Source organism: Ammospiza nelsoni, chromosome 11 (genome assembly GCF_027579445.1).
Source record: "Ammospiza nelsoni isolate bAmmNel1 chromosome 11, bAmmNel1.pri, whole genome shotgun sequence".
Lineage (NCBI taxonomy): Eukaryota > Metazoa > Chordata > Aves > Passeriformes > Passerellidae > Ammospiza > Ammospiza nelsoni.
Window position 1 is genome coordinate 402845 of NC_080643.1, and position 19887 is coordinate 422731.

At 54.4% G+C, this 19887-nt stretch overlaps 1 protein-coding gene across 2 annotated transcripts in view; it reads left to right on the top strand.

Annotated features, from left to right (window-relative positions):
* Positions 1–585: 585 nt before the first annotated feature.
* Positions 586–19887, top strand: part of PLXND1 (plexin D1) — a 66737-nt gene continuing 47435 nt past the window's right edge. For both annotated transcript variants that reach the window (XM_059480042.1, XM_059480043.1), the window contains exons 1-3: positions 586–1960; positions 15303–15479; positions 18353–18484. In XM_059480042.1, the coding sequence (XP_059336025.1) occupies positions 611–1960; positions 15303–15479; positions 18353–18484 (1659 nt within the window). In that variant the 5' untranslated portion in view covers positions 586–610. The remainder of the gene's footprint in view (positions 1961–15302; positions 15480–18352; positions 18485–19887) is intronic.

Below are 19887 nucleotides of genomic sequence, written 5' to 3' on the forward strand. Positions count from 1 at the left end.
GAGGCGCGGGCCGGTCTGCGCTCCGCTTTTGTCGAGGCGGGCGGGCAGAGCCGCTGCAGGGGTGGGGCGTCGCCCCCCGCCCGGTCCCCGGGGAGCGAGAGAGCGGGTGTTGGGCTGCGGGGGGGATGCGTGGGTTGCAAGGGGGCTCCGGGGGAGGGCTGTTCCGGCTCGCCGTGCTGCTCCGCAGCTGGGAAAAGTCCTTCTTCCCCCGCCCCTTCCCCGCCGGCCTGTCCTGCTCGAAAACGCGAAGGAGGCAGAGGAGAGGAGGGGGACAGCCCGGAGCAGCCCTGTCCGGAGCCCCCCGGCGCCGCTCGGTGCCGCCCAGTCGGCGGCGCGGCAGACATCGCTAACTTCGCGCACGCACATGACGGGCCCGCGGCACCGGGACGCGGCGAGCGCCGGTGCGGGGGCGGGCGCGGGGGCGGGCGGAGGGCGGGGGCAGGGAGGGGGCGCGGCCGCGCGCCCCGCCGCCCCCCGCCGCCCCCCGCCGCGGCCGCCACTTCCCGCGGGCGTCGCTCGGCGGCGGGCGCTGCCTCCGCAGGAAGCGGCCCCGCGCCCGCCCCTCCCGCGCCCGGCGACGGGCACATGCACTGTGCGGCGCGGCGGCGGGATGGCTCCGGCTCCGCTCCCGGTCCCGGCCCCGGCGGCGGGCGCTGAGCCGCGGCCCCCCGCGCTGCTGCCGCTGCTGCTGCCGCTGCTGCCGCTGCTACTGCCCGGCCGAGCCGCCGGCCTGGAGGTGCAGCGCAAGTTCCTCTCGCCCACCCTCACCAACAACTTTGCGCTGGACGGCCCCGGCTCCCGCGTTTACCTGGCGGCCGTCAACCGGCTGTTCCAGCTGTCGGGGGGCGAGCTGGCACTGGAGGCGGAGGCGGCGGTGGGGCCGGTGCTGGACAGCCCGCTGTGCCACGCACCGCAGCTGCCGCAGGCCTCCTGCGAGCACCCCAGGGTGCTCACCAACAACTACAACAAGATCCTGCAGCCCGACCCGGAGCAGGGCGTCCTTGTCGTCTGCGGCTCCATCTACCAGGGCCTCTGCCAGCTGCGCAGCATGGCAAACATCTCGGCAGTGGCCGTGCGCTTCCCGCCGGGCGGCAGCGACTCGGTCGCTGTCTTCCCAAGCATGCTGAACGTCGCGGCCAACCACCCCAACGCCTCCACCGTGGGGCTGGTGCTGCGCCGCGGCGGCGGCGGCGGGGCGCGGCTGCTGGTGGCCGCCACCTACACTGGCTTCGGCAGCCCCTTCTTCCCCCGCAACAACAGCCTGGAGGACCACCGCTTCGAGAACACGCCCGAGATCGCTATCCGTGCCCTCAACGCCCGCGGCGACCTGGCCAAGCTCTTCACCTTCGACATCAACCCCTCCGACGACAACATCCTCAAGATCAAGGCGGGCGACAAGGCGCGGCACAAGCTCAGCTTCGTCCGCGCCTTCTTGCAGCACGGGGCCACGCCGCCCGCCCGCCGCCCGTACGCCTACCTGGCGCTCAACAGCGAGGCCAACGCGGGCGACAAGGAGAGCCCGGCGCACAGCCTGCTGGCCCGCATCTGCCTGGGCGAGCCGGCCGAGGCCACCCTCAACGGCAGCGGCGAGACCAAGAAGCTGACCGAGTCCTACATCCAGCTGGGGCTGCGCTGCGGCGGCGCCGCCGACGCCTTCACCCGCCTCGTCTCCGTCTTCCCGGCGCGGGCAGCTTGGCGTAGCCCCGCCGCTCCTCGCGGCCCGGCCCCGGCCCCGCCGCCCCTCGAGGAGCTGCTCTTCGGCGTCTTCGAGCGGGCCGGGGCCGGCGGCGGCCGGGGGCGGCCGCAGTCCGCGCTCTGCGTCTTCCGCTTCGCCGAGATCGAGGAGACGATCCGGGCCGCCCGCAACTCCTGCCTCGTCAGCCCGGCCGCCGGCATGGTTACCGTGCTGGACAGCGTGGTGCAGGGCACCGGCCCGGCCTGCGAGAAGAGAAATATACAGGTACGGCGGGCTCCTGCGGGGCGAGGGGCGCGGGACGCGGCGGCGGCGGAGGGCAGCGGCCCCATCGTGTCCCGTCCCGTGGCCGCTGCTGTCGCCACCTCTCCCGAGCTGGAGCGCATCTCCTGCTTGCCCCGGGCGGGCGGCTGAGCCTCACACCCCGCTGCCCTCCCTGCTGTCCCCGGAGACCCTCCCGCCTGCTCGGGACCGAATCGTTCCCCTAACCTGGGTGCTCCGCATGTCCGTGGGCATCGCCAGCCCCGCGTCCCGTCCCGCGGCGCGCAGCCCTGCCAGGGGCGGCACACAGCCACCCTTGGCTCCCCGCGTTCGTGGCAGAAGTTTGCCATTGTCACAATTTGTTACCGAGTGGCCGTAAATGTTAGCGCGAGACAGAGTCGCCTGTTTCCCTTTTCACTAAGAATGTACGATGCTTGGGAAAAAAGAGAGGGAAAAGGCTGCTTTAACGCTGCATTTTTCCCTTCCTCTGGGACGAGTGCACAGCTCGGCTCCATCAAAGATTGTGAAAACATCTGTTTGATTTCAGAGGCGAGATATAGCATTTGGGCTTGGGCTTCCCTGTGCAATGCCAGTGGCAAAGAGAGAAAGGTTTCCCATGGTAACCGGAGTGTTTAGTGTGGCATCTCCACTCTGTGGTAAAATATGTAGTCTTAATGCACTTGGTTCATAGACCTACTCTAGCAAAGTTGAACGGTTTTTCCCTGGTGGCAAAGTACAAGCTGCCTGACAGCCAACAAATCTAGTAGCTGGCGCTAATTCCACAAAGACTGGGTGTGTTAAGCACTGGGAGCTCAGTCCTGACATCTTGGCATGGTCACGGCTCTCAGAGGACTCGCTGGCAGTCAGGAATCCTATTTACAGGGTGTGAAGGCACCCGTAGTGGTTGTTGGCTGTGCTGCTGCTCAGCGTCCCGGCGGAGCAGCCCCCGAGCCCGGGCGGGACTGAGCTGTCTGTGCCAGGGCGGGTCAGGCAGCAGCATCGGGGCTGGGGCTGCTCGAGGCGCTTGGGAAGTGAACGAACGGCCTGGTCATAACTGAAACACAGTGGCAGAAGCACCCATCACCCTTGAGCTTCCCCTGGACTCCAGGACTGCTGTGGAGGTCCAGTGTTTTCTAGCTTCTGTTCAGTAAAGAAAATAATCATGACTATCATCAGGCTGCTGATGTTGAAAGTACCAAGTGCTGTATCCAGTAAGGTATTTAGACAGCTAATTAATGAGTGACTCAAGGGAGACTACGCACAGATGAGATTTCACTCCATCTTTGGTCTTGGCTTGTCACACCGTTCCACTGTAATGTGTGTTCCTGGTAGCACCTTCCTCTCCGAGTACTACCTGGGTAGGCAGGGAGGGCGACCAGGAGCCTGTTGTCACTGGTGCCATAAAAGCTGAGAAGGATGCTGTGTTCTTGAAGGGATAAGCAACAGGATATGAGGACCAGGGGAATGAGCTAAAATAACTGAGCACTGCCAAGCCCTTGGGAGTCAGTGGGAACCTCTGTTTGCAACCATGGCAAGAGCAGGCTGCAAGAAAACTTGTTCATGTGGAGACAGCAGTAAGACCAGTGGTGATATAAGATGGATGGGGAGATTGGGTTCTTGTACCAACTGACATTGCTGCTGTGTCGCTGGCCTTGAACCAGTCATTGAACCCGAGGTACCTCAGTTTCCCACTTACTCCTGTATTTATTGTTATTCAGAAACCCAACTCATGTAGCGTCAGATTGCATTTGTAAAGCTGCTTTGAGATCCTTTGATGTCAAGTACAGCAGGATATAAATGAAGCATAACATTAATATTCGTTCATGCCTAATATTTCTACACTTCCCATTTATTTGAAGCATATTCCTCTAAAACCGCTGATCAAGACTGCTGGGAAGCCATCCTGCTAGTCAGGAGAGCCTTTATTTTTTTTTTTTTCATTGCCTTTTCCTTAATTGTTAGAATTGCCAGCAAGTTAACAACCAGCAGTTTTTATTTTCAAGTCCCAGAGTGGCAGTGTCAAGAGAAGAGTTGTAATAGGGTGTTTCTTTGTGCTGTAAAAACCTAACATCAGTTTCCACCAATACGTTTTGTGTCCCAGACATGGAAAGGCAGCAGGAAAATGTATTAAAGCAGCAACTGGTCTGGCAGAGCAGATCAGTATCTGTTAGTGGGTTTCCAGTTTTCCCATTGCATCCCTGTGCATCACTGATAGGGGCTCTGGTATTAGTAAATGTGACTCGTTAGCGCTTCCTGAGGACCAAATGCTTGGGTTTTAATCTCCTTTTGGAAGGAAAAAACCCTGATATTGGCCTGATTCATTCCAAGCGTGTGTTCAGCTGAAGTAGTCAGTTGTTACAAGTCTGGACCATGGGCTGTTAGGTGTAATGCAGTGTGAAAGGAAAATCATTGACCCCGTGTGTGCTCTCCAGTCTAATTGAATGCTCCTCTCCAGCAGCGCTTGCTTTGGCTCAGCCAGGGAGCTGCAGCGCTCGCCCACCGTGCGGGGTTTGGGAGTGGGCACTCGGCGTGCCCGCCGTCCCTGCCGGTGCCACGGCAATCTGCTCTTGCTGCCTGCGGCGGGCAGGCCTGTGCCGGGAGGCTCGGGGAGGCCGGCACACAACGAGGGCCTTTGTCCCTGTGCAGGTGGACGTGGTGGCAGCCTCTTGTTTGGCTCCCGTTTGGGCCATGTGGGATTGGCCACACGGAGGGCTGGCAGAGTGGATGGGGCAGGTGGGTCTGCCAGCTGCCCTGCTGGCCTGCGTGCCCCAGGCTGGGGACGGGGAGCCGCCAGCTTGGCCTGGGAACAGCCCCTGTCTTCCGTGCAAATGCTTACTTGCAATTAAGCACATGCTTAACAGCTTTGTGTCAGACGAGGAGAAAATGTGCAGAGGAGGATGGTCTAGGTCAGGAGTGGGGGCTGTTGGTTCTTCTCAATGAGGGTTGCTGAAAAGTCACGTACTGGGGAGATAAATTCACAGTGGCAGCTCAGGGGAAGGAGGATGTGTGAGGGAAGGATTTAGGTTGGTTGGCTTCTTGCACCGACAGTGAGTGGGTGAGCTCCAGGATTGCTTCCCCTCAACAGAAATAGTTTTTATAATGAATTTTGTGTCAAATGCAGCTAAATTGGAATACTTGCATGGAATCACTGTGGTGTTTTGCCCACTCAAAGCCCGTGTGGAATTTGGACTCGAGCCCCCAGAAGGGAAGAGGAGTAGGAGCTCTGGAGCAAACTGCCTGTAACAGCGTTTACAGCAGTGTGCTGACAGAGCTTATCAAATTCTTGGGACACTGCGTGGGTTTATAGCTCCTGTCTGAGCTGTTCTACCCCGGGAGGATCATGGCCCAGTGGGTTTGAAGGCTATGCTGGCTGCACAACACGGCTGGAGTGTGACACAGCTGTGGGGTGCTCAAGACATCCCACACAGACATTTCATAAGCAAGCAAAGCAGGCAAGAGCCCATCCCCAGCTTGTGGCTGGCTCCAGAGCAGTGGGACATCCCGGGAGCGTCCCCCCAGTGCCACTGCAAACAAAGGTCTGCCTGGCTCTTCCTCTGGTCACACTGCATGCCAGCCACGTCCCAGGGCAGCAAAGCCCCCACAGTGTCCTCTTGCCCCTGCTCCATCTCTCAGTGGGTATCTTGGCTGGGGATACGCTCAGGCACCTTTGTGTGCACATTTTGCTGTGATGAACAAGCTCATTTGAGGAAAAGCTGCACTGGAAACCCCATCCCATGCTCACAGCTGCACCAAACTCAGAGTCTTCTGTGGGTTCTGCATGAGCCCCACGGTCTCCTAAAATCTCCTGGAGAGGTACAGAAAGCAGATATATTCATTAGGCCTAGATTTGCTGGCCAGGGAACTACATCTCTCTTGGGAAATATTTTGGGGCCTGCAACTCAAAAAAAGGCTGAAAATCCAGTTTATTTCCTCTGCTGAAAACCATAGGCATAGTGGCATGGGATAATGAAATGTTTCAGCATTAATTCTCAAGTTTCTGGCTCTTGTGGCTTTGTGTCAGATCCTGCATGGTCACTGAACACTGTGTTTGGGGGTGTAATGATGATATACTCACCAGTGAGCTGTGCTATAATGGGTTGTTAAACAAAATGAACTCCTTGGGTAGACTATATAAACAATCTCTGTATATATGTGTGCCTGGGCATGGAAATGTGGTTTAAAACCAGTCAGAAAATGTTCCCAAAGAAAAAAATCTCATATACACGTGGGAATATGACAAAGCATCTACTTACTGTCCAAATCTACTGTGGCATCTCCATGGGATTGAGTTTTATAGGAGCTGAGTTACTTTGAAGTGCTGGTTTATACTAATTTAGAAATTCCAAACATGAAACTAAATGTGCTCTAACCCTACATCTACTCAAATAAATCCAGAGGATTAGTCACAGAAAGGAAACTGGGAATTTACACTTAATTTCTTCATTAAAAATGAGGCAGGAGTTCTTGTAGAAGCCTAATTTCTGTGTTTTGCAGTGCAGGCAGTTTAGAGTTGCTGGCAGCTCCCCAAGGTGTCACTGCCCAGGTTTGTAGAGCTGTACCATGGCTGTCACCATCACCTGTTGTGCTCTGGGACATGGCATTGCACATGGGGAGTGGGTGTCCCTCACTGCCCTGCCAGGGCTGAGGGCTCAGCTGGGACCCCTGGAGGGGCCGTGGGACCCGGGGTGCCCTGACAGAGGGGTGAGCCCCATTGTGGGCTCTGCCTGGCCTTGGAGCCAGAGCGGAGCCCTGTCTGCCTGCTCTGCCCCTCGCCTGGTGCCGGTGAGCTGTGGTCAGCTGTTGCTGGCTTTCCTTGGGCATTCACGGGAAAGAGCAGCTGCTGCTGCAGTGAGCTCTCAGGAGCTGTGTGAGCACCATCCTTCCTGCGAGGGCAGGCTCAGCCCCGTGGGCTGCCACTGCCCGGGGCTCTCCCGTGCCAGGGCTGGCACGGCCCCCGTGCTCCGTGCCAAGCAGGCCGGTGCCCCGAGCTGAAGGTGGGTGGTGGGAATGCTTTCCTGGGGGCCCCAGGGCTCATCCCTGCTTTGCATCTCAAGCTCAAACAGGTCCCAAATTGCAAAGGGAAATTCGGTCAAAGTGGCAAAAGTTTCTGTGCCTGGAAATGGGAAGTTGTGCTGCTTTAGGGAACAGAAACTGGCTCCTGATGGTGGCACGGTGCCTGCCTGCTCTGGGGGCCCAGGGCTGCTGGCTGGGCAGGCCAAGTGTTTGCCATCCCTCGGCGGACAGGGGCTCACAGGCATGCTGCTGGTGTCTGGAGAGCTCTGCCAACAGCTGGCTGTGCAGACCCGGTAATTCCTGGTACCTGGATGCTCAGACTAGATTTGATCCATTGAGCTCATCAAATCCCCTGTAACTAAATAACAGTTTAGGAAAAGGGTGGTTTGGCTAAAGCCGAGGGTTTTCCAGGGCAGGTGATGGACTCCCTCACGTGAGTGCAGACCCACGCCCCAGGAGCCACAGTGGATGCAGGCTCAGCGGCAGGGCCTCAGTGGCTGGAAATGGAGAGATTTGCCATCTCTTTTCTGATGTTTCCAAGTTTCATTTACAGTGAATGGGACTGGGGGCACCTGGAGAAGTGAATAAGGCACCATGAGATGTGTATGCATGCGCAGGGATGCTGTAGAAACACCTCACTACACCTTGTAAATCCCAGCAGGGTGTGACTGCCCCTCTGTACCAGGCATGGCCGGGTGGGGTTGGCATTCTTGGCTGGAGTGTGGGTGGCTGTTGCTTGGTGGCGTTGTGCCCAGTGCCCTGACCCCGGGCAGTGTTTCAACAACCCCATGCACTCGAGTCCCTTTGGCTCGGTGAGCCCTGGGCACAGTGCAGCTGCTGTGTTGGGCAGCACTGTTGTCCTGGGTTTGTGGTGGGGAGGTGGGAGCCCAGGCCCCCTGATGGATGTCTCTGGTCAGAGGAGTGGCAGCGTCAGGATTTGAGTTGAGGTCCCAAGTGTTTCTGTGTGACTGTCCCCAGCACACATCCCTGGGACCACAGGATGACAGGGGATCAACAGGAGGGATCTGCTTCACTGTTTCTTTTTTTTGTTTGATTGGATGTTTTTGCTTGTGGATTTTGGTGGGGGGTTTTTTTGTTGTTTTGTTTTTGGTTTTGATTCCTGTGGGGTTGGTAAAGAAATGAGCAGTTGTTTTCAAGTTGGGCTGCAGCACCCTGCAGCAGGTGGAGGAGGTGGCAGACTGTCTACAGCATCTCTCACTTGGAGAGGCCAGTAGAGTTTATTGATGTTTTTGAGCAGAGGGAGCAGTACTTATTGCTAACATCTGGAGAGCAGCTCTGCCGTTCTGACAGAGCGAGGCTGCAGGGGCGTGGGACGACTCGTGCCTGGGAAGGCCCAGATCAAACTGGGCCCAGGTGAGCTCTTGTCAGATGTGGCGTGCTGGTGAGCAGGGTGGGCAGCAAAGCCCACGATGATCTTGCCTTCTTTGTTCAGGTGCTGTCTGCCAGAGGGGACAGGCTGTGAGTGTGAGGGCTGGCCACAGGCCGGAGGAGCCTGGCTCACACGTTCATCCTTTGCACTTTCTTTGCACCGATAATTCTCTTTGCTTGAATTTCTTCTGCCCCCAGAATGAGGACAGGGGTTGGAGTGGAGGAAGGCTGCCCTGGTGACCCAGGGAAGTGGTGTGTCTCCTGTAGACTACATCTGTGTAGCTTGGTTGCTTCTGCATTTGGAGTGCTCAGTTAATGAGTAAAAATGGTTTTATTAAGCTTTCTGTGACAAGCTTCTCCTGTGGGCTGGGTGCTCGAGCAAGTGGTAGCAGTTTGTGTTTTGGACTCTGGTGCTGAGGCTGTGGAGCAGGTGATGCATGGGGGTACCCAGAGGGGGACAGCACTGCAGCACAGCGTTGCTTCTCAGAGGCAGGTTTTACTAAGGATGTGAAAAACAAGGGTAGAGTTGTGCTCATTATCTCGGGGCTTGATGGATTCAGCAGAACTAATGAGGAAAATACAGGAAAACATTTACTATAAACTGTTGCTAAATGAAGTAGATTTGAACTGACACATGCAAAAGACCAGTTGTGCTAGGTAAGAAGCTGCTACTTTAATGGATGCTTTTTTCAGCCCTGACTTGCACAGATATGCCTTCCGAGCACTTTGAGCATGTGAAGTGCTAAGTGTTAGTCTAGCAATAATAAAATAGTAACGACCAAAGATCGAGGAGCCAAACTTATGGTTCATCAGGGACTCTTCCCTGTGGAAGAGAGTTTGAGTGGTCTGAGGTTGGTTACTGAGGCCAAAGCTTAACATAAATGAGAAACACAGGTTGAGTGGTGCAGGGGTAACGGGGAGAGCACAGCTCAGAAAGTACAGCCTAAATAAACCAGGCGTCTTGCTCTGAGCAGTTTGGATGGGGAAGGTGTCTCGTGGGCTTCTGAGCAGAAGTGGGTGTCCTTGAGATGAGGCATGCTGATCTGCTCAGCCCCTTGTCCCCAGGGAGTGGGAAGAGGAGCTGAGTTTCCAAGAGGGGTGAATTTAAAGGACATACGAGCTCTTGCTGCTCAAACACGTGCTGTTCTGACTGTGACAACCCCTCTGGACCCTGTTTGTTAATCCCCCAGCTTGCCCATTCCTGGTGGATTTGATTCTGTAATCTGAAGTATTGTATTTAATGCAGGATGAAGGCTAACATAATAAGCTTGACCAGTCTTCCTGGCAGCATGAAGGATGTGCAATTTTAGTTTAGAAAGTGCTTCTTTTTCATGTTTCTCCACTTTGAGCAGCTCCCCATGCTGTTGTGCTTGCTGTTTCAGTGCCCTGCTGGGGAAGCACTGGTGGGTGCCAGCCCTGGGCTTGTGTGGGGCAAGGAAGGGGGACCATGCTGGGCTGTGCAGGTCTGCCGGTCACCTGTGCACATCGCCTGCAGCTTTCTTTTCCAGCTGGGGTCAGCATGACAGGGGTGGGGCTGATGGAATGATGATGGACATGAGCTGGGCCAGCTGTGGCTGGAGGAGGGAGCCGAGGAGATTTAGAGGGGAATCACACTGTCAGCTGCAGGCATCCAACTTTGGTGCCACTGCTGGAGCTGAGGCTGGAGCCTCTGAGGACTCACAGAGCAGATGGTTGGATGGCAGGAGGGACGTGTGGTAGTTCAGGCTGCTGCCAGGCTTTGGCCTCTGTAGCAGAGTGGCAGTGCCTGCAGCCCAGCAGGGCCTGGTGCTGTCCCCGTCGCTGTGTCCTCCTGCTGAGGTGGCTCTGCAGGCGGCAGCTGGGCGGCTGTACGCGCTGTCTGCCGGGGCTGCCACTGCCAGAGCAGCAGATGGAGCTTGGGTTCTGCCCTCTGAGACGATGTGGGACGCTGAGAGCCTCTTCCAGTGCTCACAGTCTCACACCTCTGGTGGTTTGAGGTCTGTGGCTGCGGCGGAGGTGAGCGTGGCTGCTGCTGCTGCTGAGCCGCAGGGCTTTGGCCCGACCCAGCTGTGCCTTCCCCAGCCATCAGTCCTGTGCTTGCTGTCCCCTGCCTTCTAGCAGTCCTCTGTGCCCTGTCCCCTTCCTTGCCTCAGCCACAGTCCCATGGGAGGCTACCAAGAGTGAAATTTGGGAGCTGGCAGGAAAGAAAAGCGTGGAGTCAAGAGGAGAGAGAGGGAAGGATGAGTTTTCTAAGAGTGATAGCTCCCTGCAGGCACAAGGTCTGGGTGTCTGCTGGGAGCAGAGGGATGTTGGGATGGACCATTACTGGTGTCCCGTTAGTGACTCACAAAGTACCCTAGCCCAGGGCTGGCATTGTGCAAACGGGCAAAACACAGCAAAACTCCCACTTCCTTGCTTGAGGAACTTGTCTTAGCAAACAGTGAAACCAGAGTGCAAGTCTCACTTTAAACCTTTTTTTTTTTGTTTTTTAAGAATGTCTGCTGTGCTGAGTGGATACTGTACTCTTGGTAATTCTTGAGAAAAAAATTCTCTCGATTCATTTTGCCAGAGATTCTCAGGCTTAGTGCCTTGACTGGCCACAAGTGCACATTGATTTGCCTCCTGTTGCCTAAAAAAATATGATGGGAAGTCTGAGGAGCTCTGTGCTAATGCCTGCCCTTGAGCAGCTGGAGACTGCTTACATCTCAAGTGCCTCAACAGTGGAGTCCTCTTCTGAGGATGACATTTTCCTCCAGGCATCCCAAAAAGCCTGGTTTTGACAGGTCTGGTTGCGACACTGCAGCAGATAAACGAGTGATTGTGCGCACAAACTGCTGGGGAGCTCGGGGGGAATGCTGGGGCTGTGTGCTTGCTCTGGGCTCTGCCCGACACAGAGCAGGGCTTGTACTCTCCCTTAGCATAGTGCAGCCAGGCTGGCTTGGCATCACTGGCCGTGTCCATTCTCCTGTGCAATATTTCCCCACTGGTTTTTAGCCTGTCCCTGCTGTTCAGTGCAAGTCTGTGTCCTGCTATTCTCTTCAGACTGTATCCTAATTATTCTGAATATTCGCTCTGCAGTCAGAAATTTCCCTGAGTCATACCTAAATGTTAATAAAAGCCTAATGGTTTATGTTAAGGAAGGCAAGAGATAAAACTAGAGCCCTTTTATCACAGCCTTTAATGGCCTGAAAATGTCAGTTGTGTGGGAGCAGCTGCCAAATTTTGAGCCTATGAAGATGATGGCTAAGTCCCACAAATCAACAAGTTTGGAGCAGATTATGCGATGCTGGCTGTGTCATTTTCCCAGGACTGCAGGCGTGCTGGAAGCCAACACTTTAATCCTCTCTGATACGGAGTCAGAGAGGGGCCGGGCTCCCTCCTTGCTCCGGAGCTCGGCACAGCCAGCATGGCCTCGTGCGGGCCAGGGGCTCTGGGCTTCTGAGTCACAAATCAGCTCCAGCTTTGCTTGGGAACTATTTTTAAGGTCACAAACACAGGATGCAGAAATCAGCGCATTTCATGGTTTTCCTGAGAGCTGCCTCACCACTCCTCTTCCTCCTTCTGTTTCCAACAGACTTCCTTCCCGAAGGGACATCCTGCATGCCCAGGGCTGGGGAGCTGTAATGGAAATTCTGGGAAATCGCTTTTTATGCTCCTTATAGGCCTGGGATAAAGAACTGAACTCACACTGTGAAGACAGCTGAACTCTTGAGCTCTGATGTGGCTGGAAACCTTTTATCTCTGTCCCATTTTGTTCCTGCAATCGCACTCAGGGGTTAATCTGAGTAAGCATCCTCTTAGCTGTGGCCCCTTGATTTGAATTCATTTGCATCCCTTGTGAAGTTTTGCAGCAGTAGCACAAGCTGCAGTGTGCAGGGGCAGCGTGTTCCCCTGTCCTGGCAGGGCAGAATGCTCGGCTGGTGCTGGCTGGGGCAGTCCCAGCTTTGCCCAGGAGGCTCCTCAGCAGCAACAGAGGGGCAGTCTTGTGGGCAGGAGGCCTTGATCTGGAATCAGCCCACAGTTCTGTGAGTTACTGAGTACCCAGAGCGTGTCAAAGAAAAATAGAGGCAATGCAGTAAATGCCCACGGGGTGTTTTAAAATGCAGATTATAGAAAGAGATTGGTTTTGGAAGAAAACTTAGCATTCGTTTTTTTCCCACTTCAGGATAGGGCAGCTTGATTTAAGAAAGAGTGAGATTTAACCCCTTCCACTTGTGGATGGCCTTCTATTCCATTCATCCAGTGCAATTCCCCAGCTGTGGTGGCTGCCCGGTGCCTGCAGAAGGATGTGACTTGGCTGTATCCTGTTTACTGTAACGTGATGGAGTTAGCTGTCCTCTTGGTGCTGTGGGGTGCGAGTAGCAGCAGCACAGCATGTCATCCCTTCTTTGGACCCGGGAGAGGGAAATGCCTTATGTCTCCTACCCATCCGTTTGTTGGAAGATCTGATGTCATTTGAAGAAAGGTGTTTCAGAGGAAGGATGTGTGCAGCCAAAATAAAGCTCGGCCTGGGTTAGAATAGTTACATCCTGTTTACTGTGGAAAACACGTTGCACTGATATGAGCTCTGAAATACATGATTTATAAGCAGGCAGGCGCTGCAGATAAGGGACTTCCCGTGATTTTGGCCACCTGTGTGAAGGAAGGGCCAAGTCTTTCAGGCTGGCAGGCAGTGATGCTGGTTCCAGCTCCTGTGCAGCTGCCATAGAGAGGAGGTGCTGAGCATCCTTTGAGGTCCCAGGTGGCCGGAGATGCCTTTATGCCTCAGTTTCCCTGCAGGAAAGAGCCCTGAAGCTTCAGGTGGTGATATTCTTAAGGGGTAATGAAGAAGAGATAGAGATAACCATCCCTGAGACAAGTAAATAACCCCAAGTGAGTTTCTAAATAGCTGTTTGTGAAGGGAAGGAATCATTAAATCAAAACATGAATGGCTTGCCGGGTCCTCTGTATAGTATAAAAAAGTTGTGTGGCTTAATTACAGAGAAAACATACACATTTAAGAATTTGGGCTGTGATTTTACTTTTTACTAGAATGAGATGCAGTAAAACTGCAGAATGCATTTAGCATTGCATCCACAAACTTGATCCTTTAGTCTTGGTGCCCTAAGAACAGAGGTACAACTTTGAATGTGCTGCCCCGTTTGGCGCTCTTCTGAGCAGAGGGAGTTTTTCACATCAGGCTTTTGTCACTCCGTGTCTGGCGCAGCCAGCGGTGGCCATGGGCTCTGGGGGGCACAGGGACCAAGGTCAGGGTGGTTTTTGGAGAGGACCCGGCCTGTCTCTGGTGGCACCGTGAGCGCTGGCTGTGTCTGCAGCAGCCGGACCCTGTGGTCAGGGCTGTGTGCTCTTGTGCAGAGGTTGCTGTGGGGTGACTGCTCTGCTGGGTAGCCCCAGTGTTTGCTGACCAGCTGCTGCAAACACCAAGGGCTGGCTGGCACCCCCAGCGCCTGGTGAGGTTTGCTGCTGTCCTCTGCATGCAGGGAGGAGCAGTGGGCAGTGCCATGGCCTGCAGTCCCCACGCTCACTGCTCCCTGCACCAGTCGTGGCCACGACAGGGAGGTCACTGGAGCTGTCTGTCTGGGGCTTCGTTTCTTTTGCTGGTGCAGGGGCACCATCCCTTGCTTATGCACACAAAGCCCCATCACTTGGCATTCCCTTTGGGTTTTAGCAAGTTTCTTCCCCATTTCTCCCCAGGAATGTGTTGCTGTGGTGTGGCACCAACCCAAGACACAGTGGTGGCTTGGGGGCAGATGGGCATGAGGCAAGAGTTGCACCCCAAAGTGGGATGACCCTGCAGAGAGACCTTGCCTAGTCTCACCCTCCTGTTGCAAAGCCTACATATTTGCTTAATCTTCTAAACTGTCTGGAGAGAGGAGAGAGCCGAAGCTTTAGCCTGGTTCTATTAATGAAGTAGTGATGATGACTAGGGAATTAGTATCCAGGCCCTGGTGTAGTCCAGGGAGGAAGGACTGTGCTGAGCAGGCTGGTGGTCACCTTCTGCCTGGTGGAAACTGCATTCCCATTCCCTGACAGATACAGCCTCAAATCCCTGTGTTTATTCTGCTTAAATTCAGAATTCTGTCAGCTTCTGTGGCAGTGCTATCTGCCTTATGACTGGATTCAGAAAGGCACAAATGTGCTTTGTCCTTGGGGTGTGGGCTGCGACCTTGCAGGCATTTCTTGCTGGAATTCTGCGCAGGCACACTTCCCGCAACCGGGGCTTGGATGGTGCGCAGGTGAGCTGTGGGTACCTGCTGCTGCTGGAATGCCAGCCCTGCCAAGGAGTGTGACAGTGGGGTCACAGCATCCCCTGGGCTAAACCTGGGGTCACGCTGTGGGTGACGTGGTAATGGCCCTTGAAACGTGCTCATTGTTTGAAGGGCTCCAGCTGCACCTGCTGCTGCTCGGAAAAGCTGCTGCAGGAGTGACTGCAGGTGAATTGTCAGCAGTGAGACTGTTGTGATATTCAGGCATTGTTGAATCCATCCAAGTTGTCTGAACAGAAATTACATGAGAATCTCAGAGGATTTGGAGTGAGGGGTCATAAATCTTGGGTGCATCTTGGCAGGGTAGTAGGAATACGAGGCATCAGTTCCACTTGCAAATGATGCTGTCATGCAGCAAATGCACTAATTAATTTAGCACAGGAGAGTCAAGTCTGTTGTCTTGCTTTTGGCCAAACAAATCAAATGCCTGCTCATAGACACAGGTCAATGACAAGTCCTTAAGCAGTGCCTTTGCCTTGGCCCCCTGGCAGCGAATGGATGTGGGAGCCCTGCTGTCAGCCTCGTGCCCCTGTGCCAGCACTGTGGGTCAGCTCAGCAGCCGGGGCCAGCTGCATTTTGCTGTTGTGTGGGCTCCAGGAGGGCAGAGCGGGCTCTGAGCAGTCCGTCCCAGCACTGCTGAGGGGGTGGCTGGGAGCACGCCCGTGTTTGTGCCGCCTGTTGATGTGTGTGTCTCTCTGCAGCTGCAGCCGGAGCAGCTGGACTGCGGAGCCGCGCACCTGCAGCACCCGCTGGCCATCCTGAACCCGGTCACTGCCACCCCCATCTTCACCTACAGCGGCCTGACCGCCGTGGCAGTGGCCAGTGTCAACAACTACACGGTCGTGTTCCTGGGCACGGCCAGCGGAGGACTCCTCAAGGCAAGTGGGGCCCAGCAGAGCAGCGTGGGGCAGCACAGCTGGGGACAGGGTGGGTGCCGAGGCTCCCCCTTCCACACCTCTGCTCTGCCCACAGGAGCACATCTGTTGTCTCCTGGTTTGTGCACCTGCTTCCTTCAGGCAATGAGGAACTCATTGGGTACTGCCATAGCCTGGACAGTGATACACGCTGCCTGATGACTGGTGGCTGTTAATCACTGCTCAGGGCTGCCGTGTGAGCAGGATGTTTTTGATAAACCCTAAGCTGCAAATGCTATTGTGCAGCATTGAATTATAAATTAATTTTATTAAACTATTTTATTAATTATATTAATATAATTTTAAAAGAATACTATTATATATGCAACGTAATATAATTTTAATGACAATGTTTTTTTATTGTTTTAATTGTTGAAGTTATTAAAATTATTTGAAGCGCTTCTAATAAATTCTCCCTCTGAGGTGCTGGATTTTGAAGACTCCATGTAGACAGGGGAATTACAAAGACATTCTTCTTCACAGCTGAATCCAAAGCAGGTGTGAACCCATGGTGGAGTCTGCTCTAAATAACATGTAAGAGGTGATGCAGGGTGATGCAATGCCCCAGCTCTGCAGCCAGGACACAAGGCCAAGCTCTTAGTAACCTTAGTGCTTGAAGTTTGCCAGGGAAAGTTTTGACTGCAGGCAGCCACAGCAGTCTGGTAAACTGCCAGTATCAAAAGTCCATAGAGAAGAGGGGGGGAAAGGCCTGGAGCAGAGACAGCTGATACCTGCTTTATCTCTGCCTGGGGGGACTGGTGCATAATGCGGAATACTGGATCAGAATACTTGGGTAGAAGAAAACGTACCCAGATTTTCCCCTTGCATCTCAGTGCTCCTGGCAGAAATGTGGGAGCGATCAGGATCACAGAGAGGCTCCCTGCTTTGGTTGTTGCCCCCAGGGGCAGGTAACTGTGCGGGCGGGAGGGGGCTGGCGCTGGGCCAGGCGCAGCAGGCCGGGGGGCACACGCCACACGCGGAGCAGCCCGTTCACACGGCATCAACAGCTCTGCTCCATTATCATCTCCGAGAGACCGGCCTTATCTGCCTGGCCTCCATTAGGGAGAGGCTCCTGGCTACCCTGCGCTGGGATAATTTGCTCAGATAGCTGTAATCTAATTCCACAACACAGCTGCATAACCAGAAGCCCTTCTACCTTTGGGGCTCCTTGCTCTTTGGCACGGGACACAAGGTACTTTGCGTGAGCAAATCATTCAGATTTGTGGCCTGAGAAAAGACAGCAGAGGGGCAGAAATAGTGCCTGTCCAGCTCCTGCCAGCAGCAATTAGGGCTACCAGGGGCATGAATGGCGAATTAATGCAATTCTGGCTGCAGACAGGCATTTGGTGAGGACCAATCTAGCCATCATGAGAGGGTCAGCAGTGCTTGGGCAGCACAGCCGTGCCAGGTGCAGTGCCCTCAAGGTGGCAAGGAGGGCTCTCTCCTGATGTGTGCGGGTGTGGAAGTGCAGTGTGCAAGCAGGCGAGTCCTGGCATTACCCAGGACGTGCTCTGCTCCCACCAGCACCCCAGGCAGTCTGTGTCCTCCAGCCACCCCAGCAGCTCCCCTGCTGCACCAGGACCAGCAGTCACCACCTTCTGTGCTGCTGTGGGGGCTCTCCCCAGGGGCTGCAGCCCCCTGGAATCCAGGGACATTGCCTGTGTGAAGAGGATGCAGGGTGAACATGCCCAGGAGTCAGAGGGAGCCAGACTCAGGTGTCTGTAAACAGCCACGTGGAGCACTTCTCAGCAGCGAGGGAGAGAGGATGCAGCGGGGAGTGTCAGGGCTCAGTTCATGGACTTCTTGGGTGATACCAGGGAAATAATTTAGCTTCTGGCTAGCCAGCTTTTAAAATGGACAAAGCAATAGTACCCTTTTTCTGCATAGCTCTCTGTGCTTCTTAGCAGAGAGAAGCCTGAGCCTGTGCTGTCCTACTGGGGTGTGTCAGTGCTGCTCTGGTGTAAGAATTAATTAACCTATGTTAATTAATTAATCCACATTTAGAGAACAGAGGCACACTTGGTCATTACAAATATTGCCTTCCCTTGCTAGTAAGAAGGCCAGAATTTTCCACACTCCCTTTCTGTTTTAAGCTGAAAAGTGACTGTCACAAGAAATTGTGTAGCCCCATTGTTATTTCCTCTCAGCAATGCCACATTTAATTTACTGAATTTTCAAGTCAAATGCCAAGACATTCAGAGAACTGAAAGGCAGGCTGATGCTGTGCAGCCTCCTCCATCACTGCCAGTGCATCGGCTGGTGATTCATGAGGCAAGGTAGGACTTGGCACTCTGGTGGCAGCTGCCGTGGTCTTCTGGAGTCAGCAGGGATAGAAGCTTCTTCTGCCTGGGAGTGACAACACTTATTTTTCAAATATGCAGGGAGCAGGAGATGCCATGCTGTACAGCCCTGTTGCTGATTTTCACTGTTTTTCATTAAGTTTTGGGAACTCGATGTTCTCTGTACAGAATGTGAGTGTGTATGTGACGAGGCCTGAAGGCTGGTGCCACTTGCACAAGGGTAACACAAACGCTGCTGTGCCCCTTGGATGAAGCTGTGCAGGGCAGAGCCTCCAATCTGTCACCTTCCAGAGGAACCAGGACAGTGAGGGTCCTGCCCCACTGAGCAGGGCTGGGGCTTTCTGGGCTGTGCCGTGCCTGCCCAGCGACACAGAGCTGGCTTTCCAGGAGAGCTCTGTGTGTGCAGAGATTCACAGTGCTTGACAGCTTGGGGCACCACTGAATACCACTCTGGTCTTTATTTATAACCAAGGAGAAATAATCTTCTGCCCTTAGTTTTTGAAAATGTTCTCAGTGAGTGGCCTCTTCTCTCTACAGATAAACCTGGACAGCACGATGAAGGTTATTAGCAGGAGATCCATTTCGGTGGCTTATGGAGAGCCTGTCCACCCCATCATGCAATTTGACCCTTCTGATTCCACTTACCTCTACCTGATGACCTCTTACCAGGTGAGATCCTCAGTCCTCAACAAACCAGTTATTGGAGCACAGCATGCATTTGATTTAGCTCAGAGCTGGGAGCAGAAAGGAACAATAAGGTTTTCTTTAATAGTGAAAGCCAAGATGCTCAGAGCTTTGGTTGTCACTGGGCTTTCTGGGGAGGTGCCTATCCTCCCGTGCTGGCTAATAACACCATGCAGCCGAGCTTATCGGGTCTTTGTGGTGGTCAGGTAAAAAGAAGAGTGAAAGATACTGGAACAGATTGCACTTATGGGAGTGCAGAAATAAGCAAAGGTTGCTCCTGTACAGAAACCCCAAAATGACAGTACATGGTCTTTAGGGAGGCTTCCAGGAGATCCTACAGACAAAAGTCTGCCTGTCAGAAGTGGTCCCTGGGGAGGTTTCTGCTCAGTGCTTGGCAGGAGGGCTCTGCAGAGACCTGGAGAGCTGCAGCAGGTACAGGCAGGCGGTCCTGTCTCCATCAAGTTAACAGAGTAGGAAGATGAGAGCGGAGCGCTCCAGGCACTGAGGCTTTGTCCTGAATTACATTTTAATCTGTCAAAACAGATGCACCACCCCAAGTGTTACATGTTGCATTTGTATTTTCCAAGCTCTAATTCTCTGTAGATTGGTCATTATCGTTTCACAGACCCCTCTCAGGAAGCCTCTTCAGCTGATGGCTCTGACTGGCTCATCTCAGCCCCTGGCTGGGCTGTGCCCTCCACTCGGGCTGATCAAACAGCTGGTGTGGTGCTCGTGGTGCCTCCTCTGACTGCTCCTTTTCCAATAAATGCGATGAGTTAGTTTCTCTTTGGTGGAGAGAGCATCCTGGGAGGCTCCTCAGGAGCTGGACAGGGTTGGGGTGGGGTTGCTGAGCCCTGCAGGGCTGGAAGCAGTGAGGTGCTGTGAGTGAAGTGGGGCTGCAGCCTGGACTGTGCTTGCCTGGTGGGAGCTCAGGGCTCTTGGCACCTCACATTTTCAGTCCCCACTGTTCCAAACCACTCAGGTTTCCTTCCCAAATGTTTAGAGATCAAAGAAGGTGAGAGCAGAAACTAACACATGCTTTCCCTTCCAACTGCTCCTGCCAAGTGAGTCCCCAGAGGTACTTTGATTTTTTTCACAAATCAAGGTTTCTAGAGTGGTGCTGCTTTCTGATCTTTGTGTAAACAGCCAGAGAGTGCTGGGCTGTGTCTGGAGAGGAGCTTTCTGCAGGTCTGGGTGAGAGCTTTTCACAAGAGAGGGACAAGCTGTAAAACTGTGTCCATCTGACACCTCTGAAAGGTGCAGTGTCCCGTTCTGTAACCTGGTCTCGCATGGCTCCTGCCATGGCACCAGATGAAAAGGAGCAGCTCAGCCCAGCCTAGCCCAGCTAAGCTGGCTGCAAACCCTGTGGATTCCTGAGCCCTAGGGCA